Source organism: Penicillium oxalicum, chromosome III (assembly GCF_001723175.1).
Source record: "Penicillium oxalicum strain HP7-1 chromosome III, whole genome shotgun sequence".
Lineage (NCBI taxonomy): Eukaryota > Fungi > Ascomycota > Eurotiomycetes > Eurotiales > Aspergillaceae > Penicillium > Penicillium oxalicum.
In genome coordinates this window covers 1,087,166-1,109,888 of record NC_064652.1, presented here as the reverse complement: position 1 = coordinate 1,109,888, position 22,723 = coordinate 1,087,166, and the positions used below count along the sequence as shown (strand labels likewise).

The window sequence follows — 22,723 nt, the reverse complement described above, 5'->3', positions numbered from 1 at the left end:
CGTCTTCAGTCGGGACTTTAATAAAAAAAAAAAGTAAACCCTGCAGCCCGGGGACTTTATGCTCTTGCCCATTTCGGGCTCATATTGAAGATCGGATCATGTGACCACGCGCTTCATTGCGCGCGGTGATTTCCTCCGCGCCGCGTCCTTTCTTCGATTATCGTTGAACGAGTCGCGATGGTTTTCAAGCCCTTCAAGCCTCCTTTGATCAGGAAAGCAGACACTTCGTTATCCACGAATGACTCAACAGATCCCCCTACGAAAAGGCCTCGTCTGTCAAAAGATGATGTGAGCGCCGAGCAACCATTGCCATCCGTATCGTCACCCAGTAGCCGGAAACCGCTTTTACAAGTTAAAAATGTGGGCCAAGAATCTTCAGCCAGGGCGTCGGCCAACCCAACACCCCAGGATAAGGCGATCTACGAGAGATTCTTCAACGCGCTATGGTGAGTCTTCTGGATTCAAATATCATCATTCTGGTTATTGAAGTCTGAAAATAACACAATTTTCTGTAAAGGCGGAAACCAACAGCAAAGAAGAACAAGACGTGGGACGGAGATGGATACTCGCCGTTCGGAGTGGCTTTCTATACCTTCGCGACGTGGGAGGCAAAGATATGGGACGGGTGGCATACGAATCGGAGCTTGAGCCCGGTAAAATGCTCTACATCGCCGGCAAAGAAGTTGAAATAGACTCCGAGATTCCACGAAACGAGTACCTGGCAGCCAAGCAGAGCTTTAGTGATTCGAAGCCCGCCGCTGGGTCTACCAAAACCCCTGCAAAAACATCACTCCCGACCATGACGAGGAGAGAGCCACAGAAACGGCTACTACCGACAGGACCGAGCTACACTGCGTCCATCAAAGGCGAAGTGTCTACTTCCGATGGGACCTCCACCGGCAAGCCAGCAAAGAGACTGGGAGCGTACAAAAGACCGCTTCTTGATAATAACACGAACACGTCGACAAGTCTTGGAACCGTCACTCCGCGGCACGACCCACTCGCCAAAGGGGCTTTGGTCATGCCTCGCCCACAGTCTGCACCTCCAGGCAAGCAAATTGTCGACGTAGTGGTTGATCCACTGCTCACCAAAAGCCTACGGCAACATCAGCGCGAGGGTGTCAAATTTCTTTACGAGTGTGTGATGGGGATGCGCGACTTCAATGGCGAGGGCGCCATCTTGGCGGACGACATGGGCTTGGGCAAGACTTTGCAGACAATAGCCTTGCTGTGGACATTGCTCAAGCAGAACCCTATTTACGGCGAGCCCCCCGTTATCAAGAAAGCCCTCATTGTTTGCCCCGTGACTCTGATCAACAACTGGCGCAAAGAGTTCCGCAAGTGGCTGGGCAATGAGAGACTTGGTGTTTTCGTCTTTGACGACAAGCGGAAACGTCTGACCGATTTTACCAAAGGCAAAGCATATAGTATTATGATTGTCGGCTATGAGAAGCTGAGGACTGTGCAGGAAGGCTTGTCCAGGGGTGTTGGCGTTGATATTGTCATTGCAGATGAGGGACATCGCTTGAAAACTTTGCAAAACAAGAGTGGCCAAGCGATTCAATCCCTTAATGCAGCGAAAAGAGTGATTTTATCTGGAACTCCAATTCAGAATGATTTGAAGGAATTTTTCGCTGCCGTCGATCTGGTCAATCCTGGTGTCTTGGGCAATTTCAAATCGTTCATCCGGGAGTTTGAAACTCCCATTGTACGAAGTCGACAACCCGAGGCCACCAAGAAGGACGTTGAGAAGGGTGAATCTCGCAGTGAAGAACTCCGAGAGTTGACTTCCAAATTCATTCTTCGCAGAACAGCCGACATCCTGTCCAAGTACCTTCCGCCGAAATCAGAATATGTTCTCTTTTGCAAACCGACCCGTGTCCAGGCGAACATCTACAAGGCTGTGCTTCAATCGCCCATTTTCCAAACGGCGATGGGCAACGCAGAAAGTGCCCTTCAGCTCATAACCATCCTGAAGAAGCTGTGCAACAGTCCCTCTCTTCTTTCTGCGAAGAATACCGATGATTCACCAAACGAAACAATCAGTGCTCTTCTGGCTTCACTACCTCCAAATCTCGTGCGTCAGTTCTCGGCGTCCGCAAGTTCGAAAATTCGCGTTCTAGATCAGATCCTTGACAGTTTACATGCGAAGACGTCTGAAAAGATAGTTCTCGTGTCAAATTACACCTCAACCTTGACCCTCCTAGCAACCCTACTCACATCCCTCGGTCTCCCATTCCTTCGTCTGGACGGCAGCACGCCTGCTCAAAAGCGTCAGCCACTTGTGGATGATTTCAATCGCCTCCCCGCGGAGGCCTGTTTTGCCTTTCTACTCTCTGCCAAGGCAGGGGGTACCGGTCTGAATCTCATAGGCGCTAGTCGATTGATTCTCTTCGATGTAGACTGGAACCCTGCTACGGATATCCAAGCAATGGCACGCATCCATCGCGATGGTCAGAAGAACCACTGCCGCATTTACCGGGTTGTTCTGAAGGGGAGCTTGGAGGAGAAAATCTGGCAGCGCCAGGTGACCAAACTCGGCCTGGCAGACAGCGTCATGGAGCACAAAGATAGTGTGTCACAGTTTTCGACGGCCGAATTACGAGATCTTTTCCGTCTTGATGAGGAAAGCACTTGCCAGACACATGAACTTTTGGGATGCGATTGTGGTGGAAAGGGAATCGCACCAGTTCTGTCGGGAACCACGACACCCAAAGAGAATCTTGACACTGACCTCTCGGAACTGAGTGACCCACCGTCCGAACTGGACGATGAGGGAGAGGATGAAGACGATGACGAGGATCTACCGGATTTGCCCACTCTCATGAAGGCTTCAGAAGTGGACATGGAGAAGCAAGAACGGGACATTCGCGAAAAGTCCCGTCGTAGACAAACGACAAGCCACCGTGGTGGTAAGACCAGGTCCAAATCGCAAAAGGACAAGATGCACCAATCTCTGGCGCAATACGCTCATGTCGACCCCTCTCTTCTGTGCGGCGACAATGATGACGAGAATGAGATTGCAGCCGCAGTCGACGATGATATTCTTGTCGACTTGCTCAAAGATGAGTGTAACCAGATCGGGTACCTGTTTAAGAAAACGAGCGGAGCACAGGTTGAACTTCCACCTGCTGTTGTTCTGGACGCTTAGTATGTTGAGATCGCTCTGGCAACACATACATTTCATCAAGCCAGTTACTCCTGCTTTCCATAGAATTTCCGACTACCTTACCCAGTATCTGTTTACCTGAAGCCTGGAATGATACATACTATTTACGACCGACTGGACCATGATGCAGGGGGTGTAGTGCCCAACTATGAATGAGATTCATCCAACCTCTTACCTCCCTTGGCAACTCTAATTCAAAGGTGCAACCTCATAGGTCGCGGGCGTAAATGATTTGTTACATTCATATCTTAGTGCGTTAGGTAGGTAGCCGGACAAAATGGATGATTAGGTATTGACTTTGTAAAAAATAAAGCATGTCTGTCTGGGTGTACACACGAAGCTATGATAGTTCACCTTACAGGGATGAGCTCTATTGGAGATCATAAAATATACATCAGAGAACAATGGGGTTATCATAGAAAAGACAAAAACAATATACTGCCAACTGGTATGTATCCATCCACCCTCCAGCAATCAAGCCACCATCGGCCATTGCCCACGAACCAAAAGTATCACAACAAAGTAATCCTCACCGATGAAAAAGGTGAAAAGAAGAGGAAGAAAGAAAAAGAAAACAAAACGGAAAGGGTGAGAAAGGAAAGGAAGAGAGAGCGGCAAAATCTTCAAAAAGTCACGCTTCAGTGCTTCATATCTGATCGGGTTAATTGACAGCATACCTAATACCGCAATTTGCCCACAAGACCAAAAGTATATGCAGCCTCCGCCTCGGACTTCAATTGAAGCATGTAAATGCGCTGGGTACCTGTGCCCACGCCGCCTTGTTTGGCGATTACGCCACCCTCGTTCTCCTCGTAGACGGACACTGCGATACCAGTTCGAGCGACTCTCTCGAAAGAGCTTTCGGGAAGACAGACATCCAGTAAAACTTCACCGCGTGTCTTGCCGCGGATGATGATGCGTTTTTCGGATTCCGCGTCGCGGCGTGGGGTAGTTGCGCCCGAACTTGGTGGCGAGGAGCTGTCCTCTCGGTTGTCCCGGTCTTCGGCTACCGCGCTGGTTGCGGTACCCGGGCGAGAGGAAGAGTTCTTGGGTGGCGCGGGCATAATTGTCAGCCGCGCAGCGCCCATGTCACGCCATTTGGACGCCGACTCGCGGAGGTAGAGACGGATCTTCGCGTTTGAGAGGCCAATTCCATCAGCACCCTTGATGGCGGCTGCGATTCGACCAATGCCGGATGATGGAGACGGGTTTGAAGAGGCTCCAGAACTGGAGTACAGGCTTTCCTCGTGGCCGTTTCGAGAGGTCACCGTGGAGCGAGAGATATTGAACATTTTGCTTCCACCACGGAAGCGCTTCAGTGCGGAAAAGGCGCTACTCATTGTTCCCACACTGCTCTCAGAGCCCTCGGCGAGAGACCGAGGCGAGTCAGAGGCTCGGTAGCTCTTTCGGCGACGAGGGAATCCGAGCCAACTGCTTCCGGCTTTGGTGGCAGGCTGCTCAAAGTTGGGCACAAAATCGTCGTAAATCGGACCCCGGGCATTCTGCAAGGCGATGTAGATCGGATTATTGATACGCGCCTGGTTGATAAGACTGTAAAGAGCATCGCATTCTTCGGGGTTTCGAGAGCGGAACATGATGTTGTTGCTCGAGGTCATATTCGACCGATCAGTGGGGGGTGAGCGGATACTGATGTCGATCGCCGTGCCCCTGCGAATGGGCACTAGAGGCGTAAGCTCCATAGAGACCACGGGTTTCAAGTGGGGGTATGCCCGGTCCGTGGCACTTGGATTTGGGCTATTTCCCACATTGAACGCTTCAATCAGGCCAGGGCTGACAACGACAGAGCACTCGTCCGGAACGAGGCTATCCCAGCTTCCCTTTTCGGACCAAGCGAATACAGATGCAAAGGCTTTGCTCGACTTAGATGGCTGAAGTGGGACAGTGCGGTATCCACCTTGGGAAGCTGAATTGGAGGGAGACAAAGAGCTCGCGTCGGAGGCGTTTGGCCGAGGCACTATCGGCTTAGGTGGTTCAAGCTCGTCTTCCTCTTCGTCTGAAAGTGACGAGTATGATTCCGAGTCGCTTTCAGATGCGGAGCTGTCAGAGGAGGAGTAGGTGTAGTGCCGGACAGTCGAGGCATCCGAATCGGTCTCAGAGTAATCAGAAGCTGTGGAAGGCTCGTATTCGTGTTTCAGCGGCGAGGAGCCGCGACGCTTGAGTCGAAGACCAGACGCGGGAAGAACTGGACTGTTGGAAAGCTTGTTTGGAGAAGAGCTAGGAGTGCGATGGGGAGGAGGCGGGGGAGGGGATTCTTCGTGTTTGGACTTGCGCCTTGATTTACGCCGCTCTGATCGAGTAGGGGTCTCTGGGGACGGAGATTCTGGTAATGCGTCCAAGGGAGGGTAGTCTTCTTCTTCCTCTTGCGTGCCAGTCGATGGAGAAGACAAGTGTGTCTGGCTGCTGGTGCTGCGGATCTTCGGGATCATTGGCAGATACGCAGAAGGGGTTGAAGAGACACGGGGCGATTCTCTCTCCGGCGATTCTCGGGCCCGCGGGGGCTGGGCTACTTTCTTGGGCGTTGTCTCCTTGATCGGAGAATTTTCCTTCGGGTTGACGCCGTTCCCGTAGAAGCGTGCTGGTGAGGGAATGGCCTCTTTGGAATGATCAACGGCGTTGGTCTGAGGCAGTGCAGTTGCCGTATTTGCACTGTCCGCGTGCCGCGAATGTCTCTTTGCTTTGGATCTTTTCAATGCGCCTACCGACTTTTCAGAGGTTACTGTGGATGGTAAAGATGGCAAACCAGGCCGGGCTGCGGTCTTACTAGACACTTCGGAGTCTCCAGAGGGATGTTCGGTTTCCCGGGTGGCCATTGAGAGCTCGGAGCTTCTGAAGTCTGTGCTAGAAGATCCGGCAACGCTTGAACCTGAGTTGTGTTCCTTTGGCGTGAGAGATCGCCGTTTCCTAGTGACTTTCTCGCCAATAGGCACCTCTACATCACTGTTGTTGGCACGAGGTGGAGATTCTGTCACGCTCGATCGACGAGACTTGTGCTGCTTTGCCCTGCTGATGAAGCTCTGGCTCCTGCAGAGTGCCGGAGGTAAGGGATCCTGACCCAGCAATTGCACCCACTCCATCACGATATCAACTTCGTCGATGCGGAGGGAGATTAACTCCTGCCAATACCTTTCCTCTTCGGGAGAGCTGCGGAGCATCACGACAATTTCGCCTTTGCTGTCTCCAACTCGGGCTGAGACACATCGTAGGTCCATCGGCGGGAAGAGCAGCCATCGGTCAGAGTGATCGATTTCGCAAATCAGCAAATCCCCACCTGGCCCATGGCTGGACGTATTATCGCGGTATAACAGCTCAGCCCGGCAATCGATCAGCTGGCCGCTGGAGTGGTAGAAAGAGAGGTTGAAGAAATCGCGAGCACGGACGCGACGAGTCTGATCGACAACCACGTTGCTGGATAAGCCTAATGTCATTGGGTCGCGCGCACGAGTAGGATCGATGCTCGCCGCAGACTCGTCTTCCAGGCGAGCTCTCTCGTCTCGCGCTCGCTTTCGAGCCTCCGCCACGAGCAAGGCGTACGCGGATGCGATTTCCTCGGCTTTGGCGGATGGCTGTAGATTATTGATACCCTTGAAGCTCTTGGCAAGATACTTCAAGCGGACCAGAGGCCGTTTCAGCAGGTACGCGACGTCCACCTTCTCGCCGTTGGCGCCAATAATATCACCCTGCTCATCCCGCTCCATGCCTTCATCTAGACTTTTCGTGTCGGCATTACCTCCATTCTCACCCTCATCCGGAGGGGCCAAGTTCACGATCACATCTTTGAAGCCGAGCCTCCAGGCCTTCAGATATTCACGGTATACTCTCTGTGCCCCTTGCGCCCATGTGAGTAATGCGTCGGCGTCATCCTGAGGAATCCGTTTGTGTAAAGTTTTCAAGCGTTCTGTGGCGACGCCCATGTTGACGATCGGCTTGGAAAAATTAAGATCATCCTTGGGATCAAGAGACGGCCGGAACAGCCCTGCCGCAATGGCCGAGTCGGATCGGGAAAGGACACAAGTGAGCAGCACTGGAACCACTCCTCCAACCAAGGTCTTGAGCTCGCGCATATATTTGACCTCGTCGGATCGGAGCTCAGCCAAGAGATCAGGGATGGTCGCATGAGCCATGCGGCTTCTGGTCGAGCGAACACTTCTGCGGGAGCGAGTACTGCCACTTCTGGAGGCGGATACTGAAAGCACCGACATAAGGTCTTTGTGGGTTGTGTGACGTCGTTGGAGCTGCGACGTGACCCCCGGGAGAGAATCCGGGTCAAAGTGATCCTCCTTTTCAGCTGCCTCTTCAGCTTCTTCCGCAGTTTGCGAGGGGGTTTGTGCAGAAGCAGCCCTTTCAGCGACGTCTTCTCCCTCGGGGAGAGTGCTCAGGGTTTCCCGCGATGCAATCGTCGACAACCTATGAAGTCCGGTGCTGGGGAATGGCTTCCTGATACCAACGGGGACAGGCGCATTATTCCCGGAGACCTCCGACCCGCCGTCCGAGAAAGGCTGGAAATCTGACTCGGATGGTGCCAAACTGTCTACTTCGAGGTTTTCATGGGCTTTTTCCCTGTCACGCCGAATTCTGAGCGCGAGGGGCTTTTCGACGCCATTGGTGTGACTGTCTCGGGGAGCCCGGCCATCGTCCAGCGCGGAGGACTCTTCTAGATCTTTGGAATGTCGGCTGTGGGAACTCTTGGGTCTTGAGCCGCTGCTCCTGGGACGAGGTTCGCTTTCGTGTGAAATGTCCGACAAGGGAGTGCTGGCCGCAATTTCATCCACGATTCGCTGGGACCGCCTCGCGCGTGCGGATTTGATATCTAGCGGACCGGGGATATCACTTTTCGAATCGGTATTTTCGAGGAAAGGATCCGGGGTCTCCGACAGCCACGCTTCAATTTTGGCCCCCCGCGTCCCTGGTGGAGGTGGAGTCGGCTTTGGTGGCTCTGGCTCCGGCAGTTTAAACATCTTCCGAGATTCGTCCAGCATGTGAGCGAAAATTCCCCCTTTTGGTGGTTTGGGGGGACCCCGGGCGCGTCTTCGAGACAGTTCTGAAAAGTCGGCCTCGCTCTTTGCCCAGTCCATATCCTCTGCAGGACTGGACGCCTTGCCCACACCACTCGAGATCTGCGATGTCCTCGCTGAACGAGCCTGGTCTCCCTCGATCTCGCTGTCGGTGACCGACTCGGCATCCTTTCGACTCGAGGAATGCTTCCCTTCTCCAATCGACGATGTTGAGCCATTCTGGATTCGATAATGCTTGAACTTTGGCGGGTCCCGTGTCTTTTCCAAAACGTCACGCTCGCTCGCCCGTTTGGCTCGCGGTGACCCGGCGCCGCCATTGGTTGTATACTCGTTGATCCTTCGGGGCGCCGGGAGGTTGCGGGATGGTGTCTGTGTCGTCGATCGATTCTTCCTCCAGTGCTCGTCGCTGATCACTCGCTTCCGTGGAGTGCTGTGGCTTCGCTTGCGAACGGTTGGAATTTTGTCTTTGACCTTCTCCTTCTCCGGTTCTTTTTCCTTCTCCTTCTCCTTCTCACTCTCGGTCTCTCGCTCCGTTTCCTTGTCGGATTTTCCCAATCGTTCCGGCTTCAGCTTCGTTGCACTTGGTTTCGCTTTGGGCTGATTCTCATCACCATCGTCGTCATACGTTCCATCGTTGATCGTGATCACGCCACCCCCTTGTTGCTGCCATTGGCGCACTCGGGAGCGAACCGTGTTTGTGTCGTGGATCCCCAACGGCTGTCCAATATCGAGCACTTTGGCCGGTGGGGACTTTACACTCCCTCCTCGATTGGAGGGGCGTGTGGGTGTAGTGAGAGCCGGCATCGGTATCTATATCATCACGGTGAGGTGTGTGAGCATGGGTCGCAGGTTCGACATGATCTTGCGTGGTGATCGGACAACCAGTGTTTTTGGTGGCCGGTTTCGTCATCGGTCGGGGAGAGGAGTCGCAATTATTGACGCGGGGCAAACTCACCTCTGGAATCGCCTTGGGGGGTGGCGGAGGTCGCAGACATCCAACTCGGCAGGATGGCTACTTCTGCTCCTCGGCGGATGGCCTTGTAGAGACATGAACCCGACGGAGGGGCAGAGCACGTTGGTAAACAAGTCACGACGAGGACTGGCGGGTTCTGGGATGGAGGGTTTGATCTGCCGATAAGCCAGCGCCCGAGCAAGGCGGCGCTGCCCGGGAAACCGCCGATCGACAGACCCGCCTCAGGCTGCGGTCAACTGGGCATCGCGCTCGGGCCTCGAGGGTTTCGCTCTCGTCCATGGGACATGGGTGCACCACGACGGGGACTCAGATACAGCGGTAGTCGTGACATGATCAGTACATCGTCGCTTCTTGTATCTACAGTAGTACTTCCTCCTTCTACTAATTCTAACAGCAAGTAATAGTAGCTCAGTCGACCCGTGTCAACAGAGCATGTACAGTACTTGAGGCGTGTAGTACACCGTCGAGACACCACACCTCGAACACCCCTCCATTCATATCTCGATCGCCTGCAGTAGTGTGAGTGCGTTGGAGGACCATGCCACCCCCGAACTGTATAGTGTATACAGATTCACAGCTCAGAGGGAAATCCCAGCATCATCTCTCCAATCGGTCACACCACCCCGGTCGTCACCGGTCAGGTCCAGGAGGCTCTAGACCGAACGACTTGTCGTATCCTCTGACCAGTATGAGAGCTCGACTTGGCTCCAATGCGTCCGCAGGGATCGGTCCGCCTGATCCCTTGTTGGGCGGGTGATTCGACCGCGCGGGCACTGTGCTTGTCCCTGACGAAAGGAGCGAGGGATACAGCTACTGTACACGAGCTGGAATCTGCTGCGCCACGAGAAATCTGGCAGCATTCGGTGAAGTCTAATATAGCCAGGCGACCGCATGATCACCAGTCCCTCACACTAGCATAAACACAAATCCATCCCCGTGGGCTCAGAGCGTCGCACCTCAAGTCAAATTGTGAGTCATAGGTAGGACAGCGCTTCTTCCCAGAATCGATTACACGGGCAGTAAGTCAAAGAGCCTGTTGATTCAAGACTGGTACCAGATGCGCATGTGCTACTGCCTCGTGGATACCCAGCCTTTGGTGGGGACGCATCGGAGTATGTCGCCAGCTTGTCGAGGGCATCCCAGACAGCTGCCCGCTAGACAACGAAGCGGTGCAGAGTGTACACTGTACCTAATACCTATACAGTATGTAAATCTATTCTCCTGATAGAGATTGGTAACTCGCAATTTCTCGCTGGGTGATTCAAAGAAAAGCCTAGTATACCTGGAAGTTTTCATTCGATCAACAGTCGTCGCAGTAGCCCTGATCAGCTCAGCCGGTTCCAGGGCTTTGACCGAGTTTTGCTGCTTTGCCTACCTCATCGCGAAAGAAGACTCCACTAATACCCGCCCGCTAGGGCCGCTACTGCTGCGAAAAAGTGATGTATGACGGAAGAGGAGCCACATATTATCGACAACCGTTCTTGTCGTTGGCCTGCTTCGTGAGCTGTGGATCATCTTCGTCTCCAGAGGACATCAACGTGTCTAGGCCTACAACGCTTGCTTGAAGCATTTGGCATTTGGCGGTGAAGAACCACAATGAAAAATGAATCCCAGCCGATGATTCTTCGGTGGAAACTCCTGGCAACTATAGATGTGGACGTTTCCAAAGTGAATCATTTCCGACTATGGGGGAAGATTTCGTCCCCGAAGCCAGATATTCTGGAAGTTACGCCGGCCTGCTTCGCGTCCCAATGTCGTGAGCCACACAAAGTACAGAGTCGGGCGGCAAAGTATGAAGGGGCCTGGTGTTTTTGTTTTCTTGCGGGGACCGCGGCCGAAGGCTCCTCTCGGCCACCGTTTGTGGGGCCACGGCCATGGCTTGGGCAGCCTAGAGCGATGAGACTAGGAACCGCGGAAGAGCTCTTCCCTCTTCGATTATTTGGCTATCGAATGGTGCCGGAGTGGTTGTTGATTCGGAGCTCGTCTTCAAAATTTTGGTAGCAAGTTTCGTTCGACAAATTTCAATCTTCCAGATTTTGTCAAAAAGTCCATTTGAAAGCGATTGCTCCTAATAAGCTATCGGTTTCTGTGTCCAGTGATCTCTTTGACTGTCAATTATCCTTCACGCCTGCCGTCTTCAATTCCGTCCGTCAACATGTGAGAGAAGAGCCAATTCGTTCTCACCAGACAATGCTGTATTCCCGGGGCACGGCCTCGCAAGTTCCGTGGCCATAAGAGCTGCATCAATTTGTGGCATCAAGCCTCCTAGAAGAGGAAGCTAAGTAGATTTGCGCAGGGAAATGGACTCCTGCTGAAACCGAACCGCAGTCGAAAGCGTCCGAATACTCTGGAGAAGATAGTCTGTTGGTGGACCCCATCCCGCGGATTAGCTTATCAGTAATTCTCGCAATGGGCTTCAATCTGATCGACTCACAAAACGGGACGACGATCCAGATGAAATTCATGCAGAAATAGTACAACCAGAAGTAGTAACCCTCGGGCCGACAGTACGATATGTCGTTCACATAGTGATCGAACAGGCTAGTGGCGTAGTACAAGCTATCTCCGTATAGGTGGCTCAGGCAAACGAGGAGTTGCATAGGATGGCGCAATGAACTGTGCTTTGTGATCAGGACAGCTACCCAAAGGCACAGAGGCCCCCATATCAACTAAAAGTGAGAAGACAAGATGCGTTAGATCGGTCCTCGAAACACGTACTCCATCAGACTGTTTTCGGTTGTCCATTTGAGAGACAGAGATTGTTGGCCGTTTCTCTATCCACTGCAAAGTTCGTCACTGTAAACAGTCACCCCACGTACCACTGTCATCGTTTCCATACATAGAACCAGTGTGTCCGATGTCATATATCGCGAGTCGGAAAGAGCGTACTCCTTCCACAGCTGACCAAAGAGATCCTGGGCCGAGGCCATCTTTTGATGGTTGATCATAAAGTAGCCCTCGAAGAAGCAGTGCATCGTGCCAGCTGGCAGAATTCTGTCGTCAGTCTAGGGTTGACAATCATTGACGATGCCGTGCTCTCACGCATCGCTGATGTCTTGGTTTGGCAACTCGAAAGCCGGAGAAAAGATGTCACGTACATAGTACAAACCAGAGGACTGCAATTCGATCATTGACACGCAGCTTCGGCCGCGTATAGGAGACCAGTGTGAACGTCAAGCCAAGCAACACCGCACACCCTCCACCGGCTTTGATCAGCAGTCCAACAGTCGAGAGCTCATTTGGTGAATAACCCGAAATACCAGCTCCAAGAGGGTAGTAAGGGTGATCTTGCGAATTATCACCCATCGTGGTGTTGGGATATACGAAATGACCCGGACGATCCTCCTGAATGGTCTTGTCTCTCAAGGTTCCTACTTGATTTGCAAAAATCAAGCTACTTGATGGTGGGGCCGAGGTAACACTGTCGTGTGGGTTATCCTGACTTGATTTTTGACAGAGCTAGATCAATATAGATCGTTACCAAGTCAACAGGGCTGGCTAAAATTGTCCACGGAAGGGGCTGCAGGTATGCATTGGAAGCTCCGAGAACCGCTCCCGAAAGGGTCACTCTTGTTCCACTTATCAGACTTCCCCTGTCTGGCATGGCAACCTTATGTGGATAGATTCGGGCCATCTCGACCAATGAGGCAACAGGAGACCCCCGTCAAGACATGATACCAACTGCTCATGGCTTTGAAGTTGATAGAAGAGGACATATATGATCGGTCGCCCAATGCGTATCATATTTATCGATCTATTTCAGCATTCGTACCTCGCTTCAATAGCAACATGACATCAGTGATGAATAAATCCAAGTGAACGGAGTATCATCCTTGAAGCGGCTTAGCTCCGACCACATGCCGCCGCAACACCGTCGCAGGGCCAGCAGCTGGCAGTCTCCGCATTTTGTGTCCGATCTCCCGCCTTCCCCGACCCTCCAAGGAAACCTGCCAGCCCGACAGGCCGCAATTCTCCGATTCCCTTTTTAGATGGCGCGTCCACAAGTGACCATTACTCAACATGCCCCTCGATACTCCCAGAAAGCCCTCTGCTATTGAAATTCCGCGCGCTTCCATGGAGTCGCCCCCGGGAATTGCGGCTTTGTTCGTCATCCGCTTCGACATCAGGACCGGGTCAGTCATGGATTCTTATTCCGATCCCCAGACGAGCGACCAAAGAACTAGATGAGCTGACAGACAACTCCCACTATATAGATATGTGATCTCTTGGAAGCGGACTGCTCCGGGTGGTGAGAATCTATCCCCTTTTGGCTGCTGTGACAGATTCACAATCGCTGTTTCGCGCAAAGCTGACACATGGAGCGCATAGTGGAGGTCGAGGGAGTCGTGGAATATAAGTCGTTACCATCAGGATTGCACAATGTTCGCGAGGACTTGATGTTGGTTTCCCTCTGTCAAATCTGGACTACGGTGACACCTTGCACCTTATCATTGGCTCGCGCTAACGAGAAGTTTCTCCCATGGTAGTTATTTCGTTCACGAAGAATATGCCGGGATCAGCGCCTTCCTGAACCAGCCCGCCGAGGAGGCCGAGCGCAATGCGAAGATGTTTGCGGTGGGGGTGTTGGTTCCGCGCAGTTCAGGTCGATTGGGGAAGAGCTGGAGGCATGCACCTCGATTGAGGGAGTTGGCGCAGTACGTGAACCAGCAGGGCTGCGGTGGATGACTACCCGAGAATTGACCGCTTGGCATGGCACAGGAAATACTCGTCAGATATGACAGATGAATCTTTGCTCTCGGAATACTGGGAGGCTTTCAGAATCGGGGGCTCTGACGCTGCTGTGATGGAGTCGCCTATCGAGTCACCCATCAATCAGCGCGTTCGCTCAGGTGACAGGCCAACTGTGCGCCAAAGCCGCGCTTTCAGTGATGCAATGGTGTTAGAGAATGCTCGACCGGCATTGACTCCGTTTCATCCAGCTTCGTCGCTTCCGAGTTTCATCGAGACCTTAGGACCCCTTGTATTCCCTCTTCACAGGGCCGCGCTCTTGCGTAAGCGCATTTTGGTGATGACTGAAGCACCGGTGCAGACTCCTTGCAACTATGGTATGGGAAATTGACAGATAAATGGTTTACTTTTGCCGCCCCAACTGACAGTCCGTCTAGTGTATGACCTTTCGCTTCTGGCCTCTCTGCCAAACTCCCTTCTGCAGGTGCTTCCGGCGGACAATCTTCTGCCGTTGCGACCCCGCCCATTGTTTAACGTGGGCATTCATGATATCCCAAATTTGGCCTCATACGACACCTCGCGGAGTACACTCAACTCGGAAAAGGATCCGAGTTGGATTGCCTGTTCGACTGATAGCGTTTTGAGTATGAAGCCAGACCTGTACGATGTCCTCGTGACCATGCCTCCCGCCCATTCCCAGCAAGCCAACGAGCCCGCATTTCCGAAAATCACTCTAGCCGATCACTCTGGTACAAAACACAGTACATACCAAGGCGCCAGCCTCAAAGCGACGCAACGCGACGCGCGTCGCTACGCCATGCTCCGCAGAGGTTTACGCAAATTCTCTCAGGATCTCTCTGGCTCGATGGACTCGATCGAGAGCGATGCCGATTCAACCTATTCGTCGAGCGCCGTGGTTGAGCCGCTCTCTTGGACCCGACTCGCCTACACTTCTTTTATCTGGTGGGCCTCTGCCGGTGAAGCTCGCGACGGGCTCTCGGAGGACGAAGAGGAGCATCAGATAGAACAAGACGCAAGGCTCCTGGCCAGTGTGGAAAGCATTGCTTATCCCGACGCCAACTTCCATCGCCAATCGATGTCGCCCGAGGATCAGAGTCAGGATGCCCCCGAAGTTGCGCTGGTCGCCTACTTCCGCCGACTCACCTCTCAGATCTTCTTCACTCTGGCGGGGGCAATCGCCCGCCACGATAGCGGCGGTCAGGGTCGCGACGAGACGGATGACCCGGAGATCGACACACCGTATCTTGACGATATGACAGCTGACGGCGGAGAGACCTCACGTTCCGTGTCGCGAGTGTCGACCGGTGGCGACGACGGTAGCACCCCGCTGCTTCGGCAAAGATCACATGGAAATCATACCGAGAGCAGATCAAGTCATGAGTTTGACAATTCCGATGATCCCATCACCATCACCATTGCAGATATGGCAGATATGGGCCTTGACGTCTGGAGCGCCACTGATCGTATTTTCGTTCAAGAGCTGGTCTCTCTATGGTGGGGTCGATCTGCTCACGTTGATAGTGCGCGGATCCGATGCTGTGGAATTTCCATACTGTAGTTGCGCCCGGACTTGATTGGGCTGTCGAGGAATTTCTATTGATGTGAGAGTATAGTGCTACCTTCAATGATGGATAATCTGGCCCGGTGCCGATAATCTCAGTTTCATTCATTTGACTACAATCTAGGCTTGTCTAACCCAAGACCGTAGTTGTATCTTCCCTGTGAGCCGGATGGGTCAATCAAAAACCTAGCACCGGTGGTGAAAGCTTGGTGTAAGGTGGCGAAATCCGGGGCGAGTCTCCAGGTCATTAGTGGAATGACTTGTCGCGAAGAGCAACTTATTGCACCCACCGATAGATGTCTCTGTTTGTTGGAGACCATATCACATGGGCGGCTGCAGCCCTGGATAGGATATCCTAGAATCATTCAATTGGTGCTACGAGCCTTCTGCACACAACATTCTCAATCTGAAAGGGACATTCACTACTTGGTATCAGCAGGCCAAAGTCGAGAGGAGAGATGTAAGACGGAGAATTCACGCCGAGGCTCTACAAGTCGAGACGGAAAGTAAAAGGAGCAGTTCGAGTCCCATTTCATAAATGATGGTTTCAAGGAGTATGTATAGATGGTGAAAAGTCAACATGACAAAGGAAATGGAGGAAGAAAGTATACAAGCGTGGAAAGATATTCGACGACATGTTTCATGTAGTAGAGACCTGTCATAGGTCTCCGTGAATCGCGGAGAGAAAATCATCAAACGCCGAGGCCCGAAATCATAGACCAAATGCACCGGCATTGCCGCCACGCGTTCTGAATGCAAGCAAATAAAGTGGAAAAAAGAGTGAGAGTGTAACGTCAGTAGATAGGAAACCAGAAGAATGTCAACGCGCCTGCGCCGGGGTATTTTCATTCCAAACGATGATAAAGACAAGGATCAAAGACGAGCAGATTCTGACAAGGCAGTCAACACATCTGTATGGATGTGGAATAAACATCACGCCATTTTGAGCCTTCGTTACTGGTACATCCGCATGGGGGCACTCAAGTCCCGTCGCTCTGCCAGGTCTTTCTCTGATCTGGCCTCTGGCCGTAAATTGGGCATGCGTCTTGGAGCACGGCCAGAAGTTATTGTACCGCTCCCAGTGAGTGGGATCTTGCGTCCAGAGGCCTCGTTTGCGCTGACAGAGCGTTGCTTGCTGCGGGCACGATCGCGGCGGGCAGCGATCTGTGCGAGGGCATACTCCCGACTGACCGGGGTGTCAGGAAGTATACCAGAAGAATCTGAAGTGCGATGCTCAATTTCCGAACGAAGCGGAACTCGCTTGGATGTTGTTTGTGAGACATGTGGATCTCTTTCTGCGGGTCTTGATGATCTGATTTCCGCAGGCGGTCTGGAGACTTTAGGTAGATCAAATGCACCATCCGCATGGGCAACGTGGGCGGTTCGAGAGTCGCTTGTTAACTTAGAATGAGATGAGTCTTCAGGGGGGTAAGCGGATGGTGGCGCTGGGTCCCTCCAGCTTTTCCCAGCGGGATTGAAGACTGGCTGCTCGGGTATCCTTGGTGATACGGCCTTGTGAGGTGGAATGTTGCTGCGAAGAGGCGAGGGGAATGTTTTAAAAGTCCCTGTCTCCGGGGAGAACGTAACAAGCGGCTCCTCGGGCATTCTCATCTTCTCCGGGGGCTCGATTGGCTCGGGTTTCATATTTGGCTCGGCCATAGAGTCGGCGTCAGAGGTCCCATCGACGTGGCCACTCAAATGAGATGGAGGTTCGACACTCGGTGTATGGCTTGATTCGGGATAGCAAACAACTGCTTCGTGCTGAGCCTCGACGTGGGCCGGGCAATCATTCTGCCCAATACCGGCGTTGGTTTCGACGTGAGGCTTCTGTACCTGCTCGTAATACTCGGCATCATAGATATAAGGACGGCCTTGGCTTTCGGCAATACGGCACGAGCACCGTTGAAACTGACATTCGATGTTCATGAAGTGAATCATCTCTTCGGCTTCGGCGCGGCGACGGCGCTCGTACTCCAGCTCATCGCGCAAATCCTCAATTTCATCGTTGTTCGTATTGCAGAGCGAAGCATCTGGGGTCACTTCCTCGGTCTCAACTGCTGTTGTACACTCAGAAAGGCGCTGTCGCTTTGGTGGAGTAGCTTCGACCAAATCTCCCGCATTGGTGTCGAACGCTGGGGACTTGACCGATCCCACAGCAGCGCGCTTAGGGCGGCGGGGAGTTATCAAGAAAGCGAGGTCGCCCTCAGTGATGGAGATTCGACCTGAGTTCGCAATCCTTGTCTGATGAGCTCGAGCTTCCCGAGCGCTCATTCGGTTGGCGGCTTCCAGAGATCGCAATTGTCCTTTCAATTCTTCGAGTTCTTCGGTAAGACCGGCCAGAGCGTACGCGCGCTCGAACGCTTCCTGCTTTGCCCTGTCTTTGGATTCTCGCTCGGTATTGACCTCATCTTTGAGTGCCTTGGTCTCGGATTTTGACTGCTTCAATTCTTCTTGTAGTTTGACGAGAGTTGAGCTTGCACGGAAGGCTTCTTTGCGCGCTTTGCGGATCTCTTTTTCGAAAATCGATCGCTCGTGCGCTTGGCGCTCCTTGGCCGCGTGGAGTTCCTCCAACAAAGACTCTAGTCGTTCACTGATGCGGCGTTCGCGAGACTGAGCTTCAGAATACTCTTCTTGTAAGGATATCAATGCAGACTCGGCCTCTTCGCGACCGAGAATCGCGCGCTGCAACGCGGCATTGGCGGCAGCGGATTGTGTGTGCGTCAAAGGGCTGTTTCCTCGTGATAGACTGTTCAGGAACGCGACCTTGGCCTGAACCTCAGAGACTCCTTTAGTATTTTTGTGATGGAGCGACAAAAGGTCGGTGGGCAGAGATGGAGAGGCGGGTACTGTTTGTTGATTCATCCTTTCGGGTGACAGCGGGTGTAGGATTTTCGGAGGACTCAGGACAGGTCGCTGCGGAGAGTCCATCGCTGAGTCTAGCGTTCACGTTAACGTGCACTTGAGAGGAACAATATCCAACTGCTCATAAAGTCGTCGACAGGGGAAATATGTCTTTGTCCGGGAGAAAACGAGCGTGGATACCCAGAAAGTGACGCACCGACACAGCAACTTAGACTTTGTTGGCTCTAGCGTTGTTTACGGCCATCTTAGGAAAGGTCAGGTGATTGTTGCCCTGGACACGATCGAGTCTGTCCGCTTTGCGTTAGCGGCGCAAAACAAGAGGGGTTATCCATCACGTGATTTATTCCAGACATGGTTTAGCGCGTCTAAAATGATCATACGTTAAGAATGACCTCAAGCATATGGTTGATGCGGAATTTAGCTGCACCTCGAAACAGAGCCTGGAGTAGATTGGTTTTTCATTGACCACAATGCACGAGATCGTTACAGTTCAGCTGGGTCAGCGAGCCAATTATCTAGCAACCCATTTTTGGAATATTCAGGTTGGGGATCCTGTGCTTGATGGTACCAATTTATTGTTCTAACACGCCTTTGATAGGAGTCATATTTCACGTATGATGGAGATGAAGAATCTCCGGTTGACCATGATGTTCATTTCCGACCCGGTGTGGGAGCCGACGGATCTGAGACGTATACTCCCCGAACCGTCATCTACGATCTAAAAGGCGGCTTTGGAACATTACGAAAGCATAATGCACTGTATCAACTCACGGAGGATACCGTTCCGGGCCAAGGGTTGTGGTATGCTTGAGAAACCTATGTATCCTCTTCCAAGCTCACGAGGCTAATCTGAGGTTCAGGGATGGTAAAGAGATCATACAGCAGCAAGCCCCAATCCCCCAAAGTGACTATCAGAGAAGTCTAGATCTAGGCACAGCTGCACCTCGACTGACCTCAGAGACTGTGCGATATTGGTCTGATTTCAATCGCGTCTATTATCATCCGCGGTCAATTGTTCAATTGAATGATTATGAGCTCAATTCTCAAGTCATGCCATTTGAGGATTGGAATGTGGGCGAGGACCTATTTCACGACCTTGACAAGGAGCATGACCTTCTGGATCGCGACATCAGACCTTTTGCAGAAGAGTGCGATCAATTACGCGCACTTCAAATCTTCGCTACATCCGACGATGCCTGGGGTGGGTTCGCTGCGCGATACATTGACCGCTTGCGAGATGAGTATGGGAAGAAAAGTATATGGATGTGGGCTATTGAAGATGGAGCAAGGACACAGCGCGTTCGTTCCAATGACTCGCTTCCTCGCATGTGTCTCTTCTGCTGACCCGTGGTTAGAACCATCAATTCAAGAAGGACATCAACAAGGCGAAGTCGATATCTTCTATCTCACCGCAGGTTAACCTTTATGTGCCTCTTCTCGATGTTCCTCAGAAACTCCCGTCCTACCTAAGTGTGGATCGCCATTCAGCATGGCAAAGGTCTGCGCTTCTTAGTTCTGTGGTGGAATCGGTGTCTCTACCATCTCGCTTGAGACCATACCATGACTTCGAGGCCTCTCTCGCTGGGGACGACGGAAGACACAACATTTACGAGCTACAAACATCCTTCAATCCCCCCAAAACGAATGATGAATCGTCAACAAAACCTCGGCGCACATTTGACATAAATTTTAGCTACGAGAGTCCAGACAAGGATACAACGACGATTTTTAATCAAGTCCAAGTGTATCGCGGCAGTGAACCCAGGAATAGCGGGGAATTTTCAGCCCAGAACGATATCGGACACACGCGGAAGCTGCGCTTTTACAACTCCGAGCCAATGTTGCAGAGGTGGGATGAATTCATTCCAAATCATTTTGTGCTGCCTACTGACCTGGATTATCATCATTGTCTCAGTTATCGCAGCCCCCTACGTCTTCCTGTTCTAGATAGTTTCCCACATGAGCTATTCTCGGGTATTCCGTCCAATGTGGATGGGTTGAGTGTGGTTACTGCACTGACCGCTTCCACACGCACTGGTGAACAAATCAAGATGCTCCAGGCCACCGCCGCGCGGATCTTATCAGTCGATGAACGAGAAGCAATGGTTCATGGACTTGGTGAAATTCGAGAGAACTATGAGACTGGGTGGAGCAGTGGATCTTCTGACGATGAAGACGACTGAACCGGTCGATGACCCATGAAGAAACTCCCCAGCATCAGGTTTCTCGGAATAGCGACAGAGTCAATAGGCCCTAATTCCCAAGCTCCTCAAACTTGGAAGCTAAAGTCAATTCCATCAAAAATCAAACGCATTGTACCCAAAGAAAGAGTCCTCTGGCAACTTATTCACGATCTCTAACCATGGGCCGACGACCACACTTGGCTCCTTCAAATGTCTAAATGGCTCCCTTTCAAAAATAGCGCATGACGTTGTTTCTTCTCAGGTCTCAAGCCGTCAAGCCACGGACCGTTCATTTTGACTGGGTCATGGAGTCATCGTTAGGTGCATCTGTTGTGGTCTGCCAGGTCCAGTAAGCGTGAACTCCACTCCAACGTCTGTAGCCTCGTTTTTGTCACCTCTGCCCCACTACTTAATCAATTTTTGCGGGACATGATTCGCGTAATGATGAGATTCAAATTGAGGAAGGTCTGTGCTCTCAAAGGAAGTTCACAGTCCAAGACAAGTTCTTGTCGATGATCCAGTCTCGGTGGGTGCTCTCGTTGACTTGCTGTTTTCGAGCGGCCTAATGATGCGGCCTCTGCCCCTCGGATGAGACAACAAGTAGCGGTAGACTTCCCACTACTGACCAAATCAGCGAGCGCCTTCCAATCACACAAGCCGAGATCTACAGTGTCGACGAGATCAGCTCCAGATAATTACAACAATATCATTTATGTTTACAAAAAGAAAATTCACACTTATCCGGATCATCCGGCCCTTTGGCTTGATGAACAGGTCCATGGGAGATTACTGTACAGTACTGTAGTTGAAACCTTTTCGCTTCAATCTCACAATGATTTGATCTGTGAACGGATCGAGGAGCAATAAAATTTGTTCATCTTAAATCAGTCCACTCCGTTTCTATACGAATCTAAGGGATTCCGCAGGAGGCAATGAGGCACACGTATGACACCTCTCAACCAGACCGCATGGAAGACAGTAAGAGGGGTCTGATTATTTGAAGCAAAAAGTAAACAAACCCAGACACACGCCGAGGGTGGAAGAGAAAAGAGAAGAACACAAAAATTAGAAATAAGAAATAAGAAAAATCGTGACTGAGAATAAAAGCAGAGGATAGATGGTAGAAAACGGAAAACGTGATCTGTCGATAGGAGGGTAGATGTTCCGAGAGACGACAGAAGTACATTGACTGCCACTGTACTAATGCAGTGCTGCTGGGGTCCGGTCACAGTACCTGTAAAGCGAATGAGCCATGGAAACCATGGAAAGCGGGCAGCCATCCGAGACATGGTCCATCCTCCTGGCCGACACTGGTCCCACGCCCGCTTCCATTGCTTCTGACGACTGGCAACTTCGCTCGACTGGGAGTAGACGGGGCAGGGCCAGGGCAACATTGGTTCGACTCACTCGTCTTTTACGATACGCTGGTCGAGCCTTTTCCTCCCTCACGTCAACCCCGGTCGAGCGCCCGACCATGGCCACGGCCACTGATCAACGTGGCATCGGACTGGATCGTGCTCACCACTACCGAAGAAAGACATGGCCGTACGAGCTTTCGAAGCAGCATTCTCCTTATCAATTCTTTTGATTGCACAAGAATCTCTTCCATCCACTCTCTGCGCTAGGGCGGCTCGCATAACAGTGGATATTGATGTAGCTATTCGCTCTGCCAGGCACGTCGTGCCTGGCAGAAAGTTCGTGCTCCCGAGCGAACTACCAGCCCTTGCCCAGCAACGGTGTGCGTGATTATTGGAAGTCTCTTGGTGTGCTCCACCAACTAGCTCCTCAAGTATAGGACGCGGAGGAATCCAATGGAGAAGAGTTTGCTGTCTGCCAGGTGGGAAAGCATCACATATTCGGGGGACTGCATCGCTCACCTGTCTTCTCGGTAGCGGCCTGTTGGTTGATCGTCGATTGCGCGCCAGCACTTGAGAAGGCTACGTTCGGTCGGCTCCAGTCGGATCCCGGTCTGAGTGTCCGCTACTGGGTGCCAGCCTAGTCTGCAATGCGTTCACTTGCTCCGTGCCTATCCACTCTGGACATGGTTTAGAGGCTACGGGATGTAACGTCACCTGCATCAGCCCAGGGACTCGGACAGATTTTCCTTCACTTAGTGCTGAAGCTTGAACGGTATGCAGTCTGCTCTGCAGGATTAAATGTACACGAGCTTTGACTCTCCCCGAGGTCTGTGGCCGACTCAAGTGAGCACTGCGCCAGGTCTGCTCAACATGG

The 22,723-nt window shown here is 52.2% G+C and overlaps 6 protein-coding genes across 6 annotated transcripts; 3 read left to right on the top strand and 3 right to left on the bottom strand.

The window, feature by feature from the left end:
- Nucleotides 1-177: 177 nt before the first annotated feature.
- On the top strand, nucleotides 178-3,151 carry POX_c03870 (DNA repair and recombination protein; the record flags this gene model as incomplete). The annotated part of the gene is made up of 2 exons (XM_050112757.1): nucleotides 178-446; nucleotides 490-3,151. 2 exons carry the CDS (start codon nucleotides 178-180, stop codon nucleotides 3,149-3,151), a joined length of 2,931 nt encoding a protein of 976 aa, XP_049970313.1.
- Nucleotides 3,152-3,846: 695 nt separating this feature from the next.
- Nucleotides 3,847-9,006, bottom strand: POX_c03869 (uncharacterized protein; the record flags this gene model as incomplete). The annotated part of the gene is made up of 1 exon (XM_050112756.1): nucleotides 3,847-9,006. The coding sequence occupies one exon, from the start codon at nucleotides 9,004-9,006 to the stop codon at nucleotides 3,847-3,849; it is 5,160 nt and encodes a 1,719-aa protein (XP_049970312.1).
- A 2,891-nt stretch (nucleotides 9,007-11,897) lies between these two features.
- Nucleotides 11,898-12,481, bottom strand: POX_c03868 (uncharacterized protein; the record flags this gene model as incomplete). Its single annotated transcript, XM_050112755.1, has 3 exons — nucleotides 11,898-11,956; nucleotides 12,015-12,158; nucleotides 12,274-12,481. The coding sequence occupies 3 exons, from the start codon at nucleotides 12,479-12,481 to the stop codon at nucleotides 11,898-11,900; spliced, it is 411 nt and encodes a 136-aa protein (XP_049970311.1).
- Nucleotides 12,482-13,195: 714 nt separating this feature from the next.
- On the top strand, nucleotides 13,196-15,443 carry POX_c03867 (uncharacterized protein; the record flags this gene model as incomplete). Its single annotated transcript, XM_050112754.1, has 6 exons — nucleotides 13,196-13,308; nucleotides 13,390-13,424; nucleotides 13,505-13,574; nucleotides 13,663-13,830; nucleotides 13,895-14,241; nucleotides 14,302-15,443. 6 exons carry the CDS (start codon nucleotides 13,196-13,198, stop codon nucleotides 15,441-15,443), a joined length of 1,875 nt encoding a protein of 624 aa, XP_049970310.1.
- A 957-nt stretch (nucleotides 15,444-16,400) lies between these two features.
- On the bottom strand, nucleotides 16,401-18,374 carry POX_c03866 (uncharacterized protein; the record flags this gene model as incomplete). Its single annotated transcript, XM_050112753.1, has 1 exon — nucleotides 16,401-18,374. One exon carries the CDS (start codon nucleotides 18,372-18,374, stop codon nucleotides 16,401-16,403), a length of 1,974 nt encoding a protein of 657 aa, XP_049970309.1.
- Nucleotides 18,375-18,778: 404 nt separating this feature from the next.
- POX_c03865 (Protein dml1) lies at nucleotides 18,779-20,491 on the top strand (the record flags this gene model as incomplete). The annotated part of the gene is made up of 4 exons (XM_050112752.1): nucleotides 18,779-18,850; nucleotides 18,907-19,109; nucleotides 19,169-19,607; nucleotides 19,664-20,491. 4 exons carry the CDS (start codon nucleotides 18,779-18,781, stop codon nucleotides 20,489-20,491), a joined length of 1,542 nt encoding a protein of 513 aa, XP_049970308.1.
- Between the last annotated feature and the right edge of the window lie 2,232 nt (nucleotides 20,492-22,723).